Below are 15,175 nucleotides of genomic sequence, written 5' to 3' on the forward strand. Positions count from 1 at the left end.
CTGATTAAGTTGCCTTCATGTACGTGTAGCGTACAGAAAACACTGTGACTAGTCATTGAAGTTCAGTGTAGTTTAAAGGGGCCGTATCTTTTGAATGGATATCCTCATATTTTCATGGGGTTCACATGTTTGGGTGTTTATTGTTCACAGCGAGTCATTTTTAAAAAGGTCGCCTCTGAAATCGGCCGTTCAGAACAGCTGCAGGTTTCTACATAGAACCTTGCTGTCGCTGAAATCGACCAATCGTCATTCCCCGTCATTCACCTCAGGCTGCCTTCTTGCACGAGCTTGTAGTCAAGTTGTTGTCACGATTTCAACGTACCATTCCGATACCTCCTGGCGATTCTGGCTTGTACATATAAGGCTGAATAACCGATCCTCGAGCTGCCATGTTTTCTACAAATTTGGAGTGACAGTGTGGCCCCCCCCCCACGTGGGATTGACGTGGGGGAGGGGCTATGTGGTTTTATACCTTGTTTCTTGGAAGAGAGCAAATACTGTCAGCCAATTGTAGCTAAGGTCTAACCTTTGAATGTCAGAACGGCTTGTGCGTTTCAGGAGGAAGGAGAGGCTCTGAAAAATAATTGCATTAAAATATGAATACAATTTTTTTTATTATTTTTTTTATTTATTTATTTATTTTTTAAGATTATTTTTTTGGCTTTTTGCCTTTATTCATAGGACAGTCGAAGAGAGACAGGAAATGTGGGGAATGACATGCACCAAATGGATCGGCAGACCGGGAGTCGAACCTGCGATCAGTGCGACGAGGACTGTAGCCTCTATACATGGGGCGCCTGCTCTACCAACCGAGCCAAACCAGCGCCCCAAATATGAATACAATTTTTAAAAGGAAACAAACTTTACCAACGTAATTCAAAAACCTGTTACAATAATAGAAAATTTACAGCATAACTAAAATATGTCCCCTTTAACAAGGTGCAAACAGGGCATTAATATCACTATTAATACTAATAATAGTGCTCAGAGTCTGAAGAAAAGAACAAGCTAATGTTTACGTGAACATAAAGTGTTTTGGATATTATATCATAAACATGGGTAAATTAGCATTCAACATGCTAACGTTAAAATGATATGTGTAAGGTTGTTGACACCTTTTAGCATGTAACATCTTAGCTTGCTAGCTTGCAACACTAAAACTGCTAGCATGGGTACAAATCAGACTGGTAATATCAAATAAACTAAGTCTTTATTGCCAAAGATTGTATGATTAAAACTAGGGATGCACGATATTATCTGCACGTTATCGGTATCGGCCGATATTGGCTTAAAAATGAACTATCGGACATCGGCCAACACGCCGATATCCGCCGATATAATTAACCGATAAAATAATGGGCTGCTGCATACTTGATTAAATGCCCGACCTCGGCGCATTGTCCCCGGCGCCTGCGCAGCGTTATCTCTGCAATTAGGTGTGCGGGAAAAAAATATCGGTATCGTTAATCTGCTAAATGAGTTGTACAATATCGGCATATCGGATATCGGCAAAAAATCCAATATCGTGCATCCCTAATTAAAACTTATATAGTGAATTTAATAATTTAAGTATGGTTATTAAATCATCTAGAAACTATTCTGGGATGCTTTCATGCGCTACACTTAGCTAACTTTGCAGTTATTATGTCACCCTATGCTTCGGATGGTGTTGCACTATTAGCTGCCTTTTAATGTTGAGTTTAATTGCTCCTAAACTCTCTGTTTTATGTGAGATAATTCTTATTATTAACTCTATTATATTTATATTTATCTCCCCTTACACAGTCCATTAGCTGCCCCAACACCTGAATTCACCATGTGGTGATCAATAAAGGCCAATCTAATGTTATCAGATGGACAAATTCACCGTTATGCCAGCAGGTTTTTGTGGATTTATTTAACATCTGGAATCAGACATTTTCATGTGTTGGTGTTAGATACCTTTAAAGTCCAGTTGCAACGTTACCAGGCTCAGTCAGAGCTTTGTGTGCCCTGGGAGACGGTATGAGAATCTGAGCCCTGCCTCAGGCCCAAATATTTATCTGTTTGTTGAAACCAGTTCAATGCCTTTAGACGCACTAGATTAGTGAGGTTTACCGCAGCAGGAAAAGTTAAATAATGCCACCACACGGGTCTGCCAAAGAAATGTTTGTCTTGCTATTTTGTCTTTCAGAGGAGGATATCCCAAATAAACTTAGGAACAAATAATAATGTGGCTTTTGTCGTGGCATGATATCCCTCTCTTGTTCCCATAACATCACAAAACTTTTCAGGCAATTGTTGAGGGAATACAACAACACAGAAAGCCAACTTTCCAAGAGTCTGTGTGCCATCAGCTGCTATTACATTGGATTTTAAGCTAAAATAAAGGCCCAGCATGTGGACAACAAACATCACAAATAAATGTTCCAACATATAAGAAACACACAGTAGGTTATAAAAACAATCCCAATGACTGTCTAATCAGTAACACTAACTAACCTTTGACCTCTGTGGCTATTCTTAGCAAACCACATGTTGCCCCCCGATTCACACGCAGATTGTCTCCGCCGCTATCGCACAATGGGAGGTCAGTCGGGATCAGCTAACCGCTAACAGACAATACAAGTCAACGGGGAAGGTTAATGACTTTCGATCTGACGGCTTGATTCCTGCTTCAAACTCAAAAGGCGTTTTTACACGATACGGTGGTATACTAAGTGTGACAGAAGCAGGGCCATTGTGTGAGTTATCTGCAGTGTAATATTTTGTCTGGCAATCAGTGAATAATACAGCGCTATTGTACGATGTGACTGGCCAAGTCTGACTAATGTTTGTGTTTCTTAGACTACTATTTTTAATCAGCTAGCTCTGGTACATGCCCAAAAACTGAATCCTCTTGGCTTCTGAGAAAGTTTGTTTCATGGAAAAATAACCAAATACAGACACAAACTTGTGTTTTGATTGACTTCAGTGAGATTCGAGCAGATAAAACAAACTAAAACAGTTTGAAGTGGCTGTTTTTTGGATGTTTCAAACAACATAAACCCGCTTTATTTTTGATTATTTCACTTTGATGGATGTTTGTAAGTTAAGGGGAATTCCTGTAGTTTTAAACCTCTGCTCCATGTTTACATATTTTTGGCCAACCCAAATAAAAGGTTTAAAATTGCTCCAGAAGGTTGCTTCAACTGGCAGGTGCAAAAGCGACTGTTGTGATAGTGTTGAATCCTTTGGGGCAAATGCGCCCGATCAATATTCATCCACTTGGAGTGCTTTGTTTGTTTGCCACAGACAGGATCACCATTATGGAAGGGATCCGAACAGAGAGATAAGATACCATTTCATTGCTCTCTTCAAAGCCACCAAACTCCATTCATAAAAACTGTATTTTTAACTTGCATAAGACAAGAGTTGCTGATCTGTCGCTGCTCGATTGGAAAGTTGTTTTTTTAAGTTGTTTTTTTGTAATTGTGTGAACAAACCTCTTAAGAACAACAATAGTCACACAATGACACAAACACACTAACCAATGAAAGCAGGGACAGAGCAGCTACTTCTGTGTTGCGCAAGTTAAAATCACAGTTTCTGTCAATGAAGTCTGGTGGCTTTGAACAGAGAAATAAATAAAATACATAAAATAGATAAAATATAATATATGTCCGATGTTTTTCTTTCTGTAATGTCGTCAGACACTTAGTATAATAATCTAAGTCAGGGGTTAAAACAAGCAATTAAAGTAATAATCTCGAAGATTTTGACGACTTTCGCGTAAAAAAATCTCAAGCGGCGCACAGTTAGTGACACGTTTTCCATAACCCAGCAGTGGTTGGTCGGCCAGAGAGGGTGGGTGGTAGGAATAGACCGATTATCGGCCGGGCCGATTATTGGCATTTTGACGCATATCGGCATCGGCCATTTTTTTTTATTTTTTATTATTATTTTTTTAATCCGACGGCCAATAAGAGATCAATTTAAAACTGGGTTATTTTGGCTCTGATGCATATGCTTAAAGTCATTTAAACAAAGTTAAGTGTTGGAGTTTGTATTATTCAAAATTTTGACACCAATATTTTCACTTTTACTGCAAATGAATATCGGCTTCAAATATCGGTTATCGGCCTCCTTGACTACTAATAATCGGTATCGGTATCGGCCCTGAAAAAACCATATCGGTCTATCTCTAGTAGGCGGAGCTAAGCGGCTGCTTTTCTGCTCTCTGCGAGTGTTGCGAGTAAACAGTAATCTACTATGGCTGAACAAACAAAGAAAAGATGGATGACTACAGATACAACTTCAACAATAAGTGAAAATCTAAAGAAAAAGAAACAAACTCGACGCTCAGATGAAGCAAACAGTCTGAAAAGGAAAGCGACCGTCAGCGAGTAAAATCAAGAGTGACAACTGTCACAAAGGCAACACTGTCTGGATATCTGGGAAGTGTGCTCCCGCAATTACCGTTTCTCGCCATAGGTGGCGCCAAAGAGAACGAAACTGTGATCTTCGAGCCACACAATAACACAAACAAACTAACCAGTGAAAACAGGGATAGATTGATTTAGTGAAAGATATAACCTTCACAAAAATCGCTTTTTCTGTTGTCCTTTCTGAAATGTTGTCAGACACTTAGAATAACAATCTTTAAGTGGACGTACAGTAAACGTATGATTGCGCACATTTACCCATAGAGCTTACGTTGCAGCCATGACAGCCATGTGGGGCTGCAGGCCGAAGATGTTCCAAAACTATTCCTACATTTACACCCCTACATTCTTAAACATAGGGCCAATGCATAATGGGAATGCAGAAACACAAAGACAACAAATAAAAAATGATTCATAAATACAAAAAACTGTCTTCGTCCGCTTCCTAACGGATCGTTTCCCACCCAAGTCACACTTGTTTCCTCCACATTGAAGGCAATTAATCAACACAAAACATGTTATAAAACAGGCCTGTGCATTATCTAACTGTAATGAATGTGTGTATTCATGTGGGTTTTGTCTACAGTAGAGCAAAAGGGTGGACACACACACACACACACACACACACACACACACACACACACACACACACACAGAAAGGGGTACAAAGGTAGTTTTTGTTCCCGTGTCGCTGGAACTCCAGCTTTGCTTGGTCATCATGGATAAATGCCCCTCTTATCGAGCACAACGGGCACAGACAGGGCCAAGAACACGCACACACACACACACACACACACACACACACACACACACACACACACACACACACACACACACACACACACACACACACACACACACACACACACACACACACACACACACACACACACACACACACACACACACACACACACACACACACACATAATAGTGTAAAAGTGTGTAGAGCAGCTCCAGCAGAGAATGACCTTCAGATAGATCGATATAAAGCACTAAATTGGAAAAAAGAAGCCAATAAGCACTTTAAACTCCAAGTTCAGAAAAGCCATTAGAGTGTTTGTGTCTTATATTTCTGATTTCAAGGAGACAGTGTGTGTGTGTGTGTGCGCGTGTGTGTGTGTGTGTGCGCGCCCTCGTCTTCATCGTCTGTGGCAGCTGCCCCGCACTGATAGTTGCTTTGTTTTCAGTGAGTGCTTCTTAATGAGGTCAAAGGCTATTTAGGGCCATTGGATGCTGACAAGGAGAAACAAGAGGTACCTTCATCCCGGTCAGAACACACACACACACACACACATACACACGCACACACTTGGGGACTCACAGCTATTCATTACATCTGACCAGACAAGGTCCAAAAATCAGTTGCTGGAGAAAGACAGCCTTTGTGTGCGAGCGAGGACGGGAGCACACATACAGATGCTCCGCGGATTTCTGTTTGATTTTCTGGTTAGCGTAACGAGAAAATAAGAAAACACGTCCTTTCTTTTACAAACACTGATTACTGGGACGTTTTCCTTTCCTGGAGGGTGAGCCCAGAAACGTATTCCCTCTCCGTAGCTACATCTGTTTACATCCACGCTCCGACCTGATTACAGAGGATAACCAGATTACGTCTACTTAAAGTGTTTACATGATTTACAGTGACCTGAGGTCAGCATGTTGGTTTTCATAAGCCCGTTCGCTGCGGCCTTCCGGAAGCATCTTAATAACATCATAAAGTTAGAGAAGGAGGATGATTGCTTTTATTTGATTGATTAGTCATGTCTTGAATTTTGCACACAACATCCAAACCAGTACCCACACGACTTTGTATTCATGTTTCTAATTCAGAACTTTGACCAGTAAGCGGATTATGTCGAGGAAACCATCGGCGATAGTCAGACGGCGGTTTAGCCTCCTTCCGGGCGTGTCCGTTGTAGCCAGCGTTTAGCGATGAACAACTTCCTTTCCGCGCGCTGCATTGTTTTCAGTCCAGTTAGCAACTTGAGAAGCGGCCCCTCCAGATACGTCAGCAAAACAAACTACTTCAGCGATATGAACCCGAAAAAGAAAGATTCTTGTGATTGACTTTAAAGAGCAGCGCCAGCCATGTTTTACAACATATAAAATGCTCTGCTTGATATATTAAATTGTGTCTGATATGTTTTTTTCTGCAAAATATGTTAATTACCTTGTAAAAATCCTCCCAAGGCATCGCCTCCTTCTCCCTCATTTAATATCCTGAATCTGCATAGGCCCCGCCCACTATGCAAATTACCAACCACCCAACAAAGCACGTCTCTGCCATCGTTTAGCAGCAACTTGTTGAAACTTAGCTAGCTTGAAATGCAGTAATACCAACTAATAAATTACGATGGCAATTACAGCTGGCTCACACATCGCCGAAGTGGTTGCCATAGGTTACAAATAATGATATGCGTAGCGCCACCTCGTCCATTAACGGGATTGGCTCCTTAGGTTTGTGACGTCTCAAACCTGCCAATCTGAAAACGTGTTGTTCAGCCTGTCCTTGGTACACTGCAGTCTAAAAGCAGACAGGCCCAGCCATGGAGATGACTGCTGATGTTGTCCCTGATATGTCTTGTAGCACATGAAGAACACCAACATGGAGATGTTCACAAGGTTAAACACTTGATTTTCACTGGAGGGGGTCTCTTAAATTTGAATTAAGCTTTGTCAGGTCTGTCCTCAAGAGGAGAAGAAAACTACTTTAAAATGAGGAGTGTGTTGGAGCCATCGTTTCTGATGCATTCGAGGAAGTCAGGAAATCTAAACGCTGAACGGCATTCGTGAGGCAGCGTCAAGGAAATTTTTTTATCAAGTTGAAAGTTTGATGTGGAACAGATTGTTAGCTGTTAGCGTGCAGATGTCTGTTTATAGAGATTAAAACTCATCGTCAGACGGCCGCTGATGGGAGCCGAGATTTTATCCCTGCTACGTGATTGGTCAACACTATTCGGACTACAAACATACTACAAATGGAAACCAGAACACTTCCGGTCGCGTGTCTCCAGATTCTACATTTTTATGTATATCAGTACGTTTTTTTTAAACGCATCAAATTGAAAACTTTGTACTTATCTGACAATCTTCTTCAATGGATAAAAATGCACTAATGATTTGTGTATCCATCAGAACGTTTAGCTCCATAATACCCTGCTGTAACATTTGGACTAATAATTATATACATAATGTGCTAGCAAAGGAACAAAGTAGCCCAGGGACACACAGCAACGACAGGCGTTTTTTATACCATAACATTCAGCTTAATGCTAAATGAGACGGAGAGAGAGGAGCCTGTGTTTCATGAGGGGGGCTGAGAGGAATTGTCAACACTCGTACCCTTCTCTCTCTCTCACATACACACACAGTCTGACTCACCTGCAGACAAACCCCTTTATTGAGAAGCAGGCGGCCATCTTTGATTAGACGGAGTGACTCAGCAGACAGTGAACACAAGGGGGTGTGTTTGTGTTTTCATGTGTGTGCGCGTGCTCTGGCCTGTGATTTCGTGTGACAGTGCGATGAATGAATGCGTTTGTGCTTCATGTGGGAATATATGAAAGAGTGTGTGTGTGTGTGTGTGTAGTCGTACCTCGTGGTCTGGTATCTCAGAGGAGAGAGTCTTTCCCAGCACTGCTGCCGTCAGGTAGGTCCAACAACGAGCCGTGTTCGCCAGGTTATAACCTCCTGATGACAAAGATGGAGACGCAGACAGATATGTAGAAAAATAAGACGCTTTTATTTTGAAATTACAAACTGCTAATGCTGATGTTTCCTGTGATGCAGACCTGTCAAAGTTTGAATTTAGGAGGATAAATAATTTCAGCAACATTTGACCAACTTTTTCTCTCCATTGCATGAGACAAATCTCTAGAGACGGAGGGGAAGATGAAGAGGACGGACTTAAAATTACGAGAGCCAAGAAATAAAGGAGGATGTAACAGAGAGAAAGTATGTGGAAAAGAGAGGGAGGCAGAGAAAGGAAGAGAGGTGGGATTGTAGTTGAGTAAAATGGCTTCATTGTGTCGAGTAAGTAGTCGCTATCATCTGGCCGAGGGGCTGAGGGGTCTGGAACAGAGCATGGTGTGTGTGTGTGTGTGTGTGTGTGTAGATTCACAACAAATATAAACACACAAAAAGGACTTATCTTCCTTCATACATGCATACAACTGTGGACAAACACCTCCACACACAGTAAAGGATAATAAACACACGTTGAGCGTACCTCCTCCCAGCAGCAGTGTAGGGAGCTGCCACCCCAAGACGTACTGCAGACACTTGCCCACCCCCACAGGGGTCATGTTGAAGGAGCACATGGGGTCGCCCGCCATGGTGTCGGCGCCCAGCTGCATCACTATCGCCTCTGGGTTGAAGTGCGCACGCACTTCCTGCAACACGCTGCAAAATAAGAACATAATGACACGCAGCATCGTACAGGTGAGTTTGTAGTCCAGGACTCGGTTATGAGTTGGTTTGATTGACAGGTGTCTCAGCCACTCAAACTCAGCTCCACCTCGGCTCTACCCAGGCTTATTTTCATTTCACTAACATCCTCAGAAACCACCAAGAACGCAGTGAGACGTAAACCAAGTGTCAAAATATCTTTGTGATGTCACAGATTGTTCTTCATCCATTAAATATAATCTAATTCCAGAAAACCTGAAACTACAGTGTGTAAAAGTCAAACAGCCGTGTTTTAAGGGAATCCCCTGCTTAAGTGTCCTTCACAAAATGCTGAGACTGCATTTGCTCTGAGGCACTGCTCCATGAATGACCCTGACGTCTGATCACAGGGTGGGGAGCAGAACAGATTCTGTTCTCAGGGATCCTTGAGGAAAATGTGCCTAAAAAGTTGACTCTGAGCGGTACAGGGTATTATTTCTAATATTTAAAGGGCCGGTTCACCGATTGTCAACCTCAGTCCTATCATGCTATTTTGGGGAGCTAATGTCATTGTGGCTCTGTGCCTTTGGAGGACGCTATCCGCTTCTCCAATAGGCCCTGGAAAACCCTAAACTACACTTCCCCAATCTAGGACGCCCGTCTCCGTCAGGTTTGAAATGTAGACTGCAGACCTGAAGATTTTTTAGACGATCCACCGGTATATTCTCTTCGTATTACAGATTCTGTAAAGCTCTGAGCCGTCACCTGAAGCGAAACCGGTAGTATTTCACTCCAGCGTCTCTCGCTGGGCCGTTCCTTTCAGAGGGAGGGCCACAATGCACGCTGGGTGTTGTAGGAATGCAGAATGGGCGAAACCACGAGCTGTTTGTACAACTTTCTCCACAGCTATGGCGCCATTTTCAACTAATATTGCTTCTATTGATTATAGAGAACACCAGCTTTGACTGACAGCGGCTTTTTCCAGGGGCGGAATGCTCCTTTAATTTGTGTGTGTGTGTGTGCGCGCATGTGTGTTATACCTGGTAAAAATCTGGTAGTATCTGTCGTCCTTGATGCCGTCCTCCAGCGGGACGTTCACGGCGTACCAACGGCCTTTACCCAGCCCGGTGTCACACAGGTCGCCCGTACCTAAACAGACACACACTTGTCTCACACTGTCTCGCTGTCAAAGTAAAACATGTTTAGAATGAAGGGCAGGGAGCGACCTGGGAAGAATCCAGGAGAGAACTTGTGCAGAGAGACGGTCATGACTTTGGATGTAAAGCTGAAGGCGTCTTCCACACCTGCAGAGAGAGGAGGAGGAAACATCAGAACAGATATGATGACATTTTCAAGAGGCAACTTAAATAAGTAAACCGTGTGTGTGCACCAAACATCCCTCTGAGGATGATAATATTGAAGTTTTGCTTGTTGTTTATGGTTTGTGTGTACCGTCTCCGTGGTGCAGGTCAACGTCCACGTAAAGGACTCGTTCATATTTCTCCCTCAGTCTGAGGATTCCCAACACAGCGTCGTTCACATAACAGAAACCTGACGCCTCATCCCTGGGAGAAAAAGAGACAGAGAGACACAGAGAGAGAGAGATTTGAAAGTCTGACCTTTGCCCCGATCACGACCGCCGTGTCTTATGAACATTCATTATAAAACTGAACTTACTTCTTCGCATGGTGCCATCCGCCCGCCCAGTTGATGGCCACATCACACTTTTGGTCTACCAAACTCTGGGCCCCTGTCAGTGTGGCGCCCCCTACTGCTGCAGCATAGTCATATATCCCCTCCACCACTGGGCAGTCATAACCTGGAGGAGGACAAATAAACAGCAGTGAAAATCTTTGAAAACACCAGCAGTACAGTGGATATAAATGTATACCTTCTTGATTTTTGCTGTATATTTGCTCCTCAAGCAAATCAAACAATAAAGAGGCGGTGCTCGAGAGAGAAATGTCTTAATCCTGGAAAAGGTGGGACTGTTTGCTTTTCTAACGAGACGGAAGGAGGAACCAGACAGAGGCGTGCAGAACACAAAAGGAGGAAGTAACGGAGGGATGAGTCGAGGGCATGAAGACGAGCAAAGACGGATGAAGGTTAAGGAAAGGCGGGAGCATGACAGACAGGGATACGAGTCAAGGGAGTGGAAACAAATAGGGCGAGCTTGAGGATAAGAAAAGCAACCTGATCCAAGAAAAACAAACCGCGGTGGGTTTTTGACGAAGCCCCACCCGGTTGAGATGAGGTGAGGAGTCACGTCTGGGTCAAAATATCTCATATTGCATTAATATTATCCTTTCTCAAACAGAATATAAAAGCAGTGTGAAGAGGAATTTAGTTGTCTCTTGTGTTTTAGCGCCCTCTGCTGCCGTCAATAAAATGCTGCGTATAACTTTTCAAGAAGTTGTAGCTTGTTTCCACTTTAATAAACATACTTTTTCATGCTACGCTGTAACTAACACCGGCTAGACAAGAAAATTTGTGGTGAAAATCTGTCAGTAGTGACGAAGAAGGATCATCCACCACTGTTTTAAGACAATAAATGTATCAATTATTCTGCTTACTGCCTGTTTGCACAAACTACGCTTGAAAATGCTGCAAAAAAACGTCTCCTATATGTAGTTAAGAGTTTAATATACCTATTTAAGAAGGTATGTTTTCAATGGTAACTCTATTTTCCTGTATAGATTAAAACTAGACTTCAGTGACTTAGTTTCTCTCACCCAGGCCGTAGTCAGATGACTGGGGGTCGTCGTTGTCTCCGTCCTGGCTGATCTTGTGAAGGTGCTCCAGGTAAGAGTCTGTGTGGAACTTGGCCATTTCCTCGATAGTGGCAAGGTTCGGTTTAACGGTGCTGGAGAGATAGGAGGAAGAATAACAGCGATATGGTTGTTACATGCTGCGTGCAATATAACATGTTGTTTAAGCTGCGGGAGGGAAACCCTCGCAGCTGACAGATATATTTACTGAGCTCAAGCTGTCAAATAAAATAGGATGTTAAGTGCGCCACAAAGCCAGCAGTACGACAAAGCTAACTGCACTAAAAAAGCTGTTCTAATATAAAATAAAAAAAATGTGATTAAAATTAGGGGTGATTCTTTCTGGGCCAGAGGTGAGAAGCACAAATTCTCTGATCAAGACCCACCTTTTTTTTCTTCTCATAGTTGCTCTTATTGGGCCTCATTCACTAATATCTGCGCAGAAATGTTCTTACTCTCTGCAAAAAATAAGTACTTGCGCAAATTCACCGTCGGATTTATGACACGTGCGTACCGGCCAATTTTGTCCTCACCACCGTGCGTATGTTAGTAAATCAGAACCATTCTAAATTGACAGGCGCGTGTCCGCGATCTGCAATCAGCATACTGCCACGCCTCTATTTCTCTATATAAGGACATCCGTTTGGTGCTGCATGAAGAGAGCGGTGTTACGGAGAAGCTGAAAGAACGTGAAAGATGGCCTCAAAAGGAAAAAAGAAACATTTCACATCAGCCGAAATATTTTCCAGCAAGGCTAGATCTGCCATCTCTCTACTTGGTTGAAGGTAAATTGGAGTCCATCTTCCATACCAATTAATCAATGAAATCAACTACAGTCATGGCACTACACATTTTTGGGAATCACCTATTAATTATAGGCCAATAAACAATTTAATAAAGGCCAAAAGTGTAACATTTCAATATGAACATTTTCATATGGTCTACTCTATTGTAAACTTAATAAACTAACTCAACTGCTATAATTGAAGTTTTAATTATATGACAATAAATTATGAGGATGACACGGCATTTACGTTTGGTCCATACATTAGTAAATTCAATTATTGTTGTCTATTAAAGCCTCTTTTTTTTCAATAAATGAAGTTTTAATATAGAATGCATTTAGTTAAAGGGTGTGTGTTAACATTTCCTCGGACATTTCTTTCATCATTTGTGCGTGGTCTGAGGGAGTTATAAATTTGTTCGCAGAGTACGAAGAAATTTAGGTAAGAACAAATTGATGAATCCCAGATTTGTGCGTCAAACGTGCGTACGCACAGTTCAAGCACAGATTCGTGCGTACGCACTGTTCGTAAATGAGGCCCTTTCTGTTTCTTTCTCTGTTCTTATTTTGTTTCTTAAGTTGTTTTTATTATTATTATTATTATTATTATTATTATTATTTCAAAATTACAGGTAAAAACTTTCAGTAGCAATTACAAATCTGCAAAGTAGGAATATACCAGATAATACAACCTCTACTATGTGGGTAACATACAGTGCAGTAGAATATAAGTTAGACATACTGTATGTTTAAAGACACAAGACAATAAACAGGCTTACTAAATTATCTAAGTAGAAGTTTCTGTGTAACATACGAAACACATATAACTTCAATATAACTACATTTTCGCCCCAAAATGTGCTTAAATTGTAATTATTCTAATAATACATCTTCCGATGCACATGAACATATCTTCAGTGATGTATCCTGGTGTCATAGGATGTTTTTGGTCATCCAAACATCAGAGACCCTCATTCTTGATGGCTCTGCTCCTTGCCAGTCCTCTGATGCCCAGCACGCCTAAGGACTTGTGGAGTGCATTTACATTTCCAGCCCTGTGTGCGACAATTAGCGACCACCAGTTTGTCGTACTTCGTCCTCTTCCTTTCGCGTGCCTCCCATGGCGCTGTCAGCTCCTTGATGATGATGATGTGCTTGGTACTGTCTGAAACCAGGATGTTGTGCTGGGGGAACCTCAGCTGTTACTTCAGGTCCACTAAAAGCTGCCAGTCCTGGGCAGTGTCCAGGATCCCTGCAAGTACCCTTGGCTGCACTCCTGCCTTAGCGAAAAGCAATAGCCCCGGTTGTGGTGTGTGCTCAGCTGCGGCTGCTGATTTTCTTGCTGATGACTTCTGCAACAGGTTTCAGCACCTGGTTGTGGCGCCAAGTGTAACAGCCCTGGCTGAGTGCTTTCGGGCAGGAGCTCAATATATGCTCCAGAGTCCCTCCTGCTGAGCACAGTGGGCAGCTTGGAGACTTTTCCCCAGCAAATATACTGTATTAATGTATCATATTATGAATTGTGCAGGAAGGGAACTTAAGGAATTGAAATAAATAGGAATTTGTGGAATATTATAAATCAAAATGCAGTGTGTGATAGTAAGGTTGTGGTGGTCTAGTCTTGGATGAATCAATAACATAAAGTTTGAAAGAAAGCATCCCTTAAAGAGGATACAGACAGTAAAATCACCCTCAATGACTGCAATGAAGTTTCAAAGTAATTAATCAGCATTCAATCTGTTTAAAATAAATATAATTTCAGTTAAAAAACTACATTTGTACAGTTTGTCAAGCTAGTTCTTTGTTTTGGTGCTGGTATGGGCTGTTTAACGCCACTCACCTCATGTGTTCGAGAAGTCCATATGCTTCTATCAGTGAGTGGACCATACTTGCCTACAAATAGAAACCATGTATATAATAACAGATTAGACATTAATAAAAATGACACAGATTTAGTAAATTAAAATCCTCATTCAACCCAACTCACCCGGTTCGGCACTTTAGATAAACTGTCGCAAGTTTCAATGTACTCCGGGCTGTAGACATACGCGACTCTCCGTTGCCTGCAGCTGTCATCGTCGCTGTCTCCCCTGCAACTCATTTACGACGGATGAAATATGAATAATATGCCGGAAAACGAAGCTAAAAAGAAAATCAACAGCGAAGAGATGCGAGCAGCGTCTTGTTCCCGAGTCCGGTGTTACACCGTCAACATTCCCCCTCGGTAAAGTCGCGACAAGGCTGGTTTTCAACGCCCGGTTTGAGGGAAGACGACACTAATAAAAACGTTAAAATATGCATAATGTAGGTAGGATTCATCGGTTTTAAACAAGATGAATTATGAAGTTTTTGGTACGGGTAAGACAGAGGAATACTTTATATCGGTTACAAACATCGAATCCAACGTTCCTGCGCGCGGACGTTTTTCAAGACTGGAACGCACACGGAGCGAGAAGCATTCTGGGATTTGTTGTAGTCTTTTGGTCTCGAAAGTAGTAAACGTTTCAAGGAGATTGAGCTGAAGTTTTTGATTAATTTGGATATGCTTTTTCAGATACAAATTTTTACAATTTAAGTTTATTACATTCAACCTCAGCATGTAAACTCGGCCATTGCTCTTAAATAGTATGCAAACTTCTTACATTAGTATACAACGACCGCATTTCCGGTTGACAGATCTAATTAAATAAACTCAAGCATTTTTTTTACAGTGAAAATATAGTCAATAAAATATTACTTAATATCAATACACGCGATAATAAATTGTTGCGGGGAATCTTGGTATATTATTTAATATGCACCTATAAACGTCTATTTCAAGGACAATGTGT

General features: G+C 41.8%; 1 protein-coding gene across 1 annotated transcript in view; it reads right to left on the reverse strand.

Annotated features, from left to right (window-relative positions):
- Nucleotides 1–14,491, reverse strand: part of hdac8 (histone deacetylase 8) — a 36,111-nt gene extending 21,620 nt beyond the window's left edge. The window contains exons 1-9 of the mRNA XM_069672313.1: nucleotides 14,332–14,491; nucleotides 14,185–14,237; nucleotides 11,525–11,655; nucleotides 10,470–10,611; nucleotides 10,245–10,357; nucleotides 10,019–10,096; nucleotides 9,833–9,941; nucleotides 8,635–8,807; nucleotides 8,002–8,096 (exon numbers count right to left, since the gene is read on the reverse strand). Of these exons, the coding sequence (XP_069528414.1) occupies nucleotides 8,002–8,096; nucleotides 8,635–8,807; nucleotides 9,833–9,941; nucleotides 10,019–10,096; nucleotides 10,245–10,357; nucleotides 10,470–10,611; nucleotides 11,525–11,655; nucleotides 14,185–14,237; nucleotides 14,332–14,445 (1,008 nt within the window). The 5' untranslated portion in view covers nucleotides 14,446–14,491. The remainder of the gene's footprint in view (nucleotides 1–8,001; nucleotides 8,097–8,634; nucleotides 8,808–9,832; nucleotides 9,942–10,018; nucleotides 10,097–10,244; nucleotides 10,358–10,469; nucleotides 10,612–11,524; nucleotides 11,656–14,184; nucleotides 14,238–14,331) is intronic.
- Between the last annotated feature and the right edge of the window lie 684 nt (nucleotides 14,492–15,175).

This window comes from Semicossyphus pulcher, unplaced genomic scaffold (genome assembly GCF_022749685.1).
Source record: "Semicossyphus pulcher isolate SPU_LCO1_2020_fin unplaced genomic scaffold, fSemPul1.0.p SCAF_21, whole genome shotgun sequence".
Classification (NCBI taxonomy): Eukaryota; Metazoa; Chordata; class Actinopteri; order Labriformes; family Labridae; genus Semicossyphus; species Semicossyphus pulcher.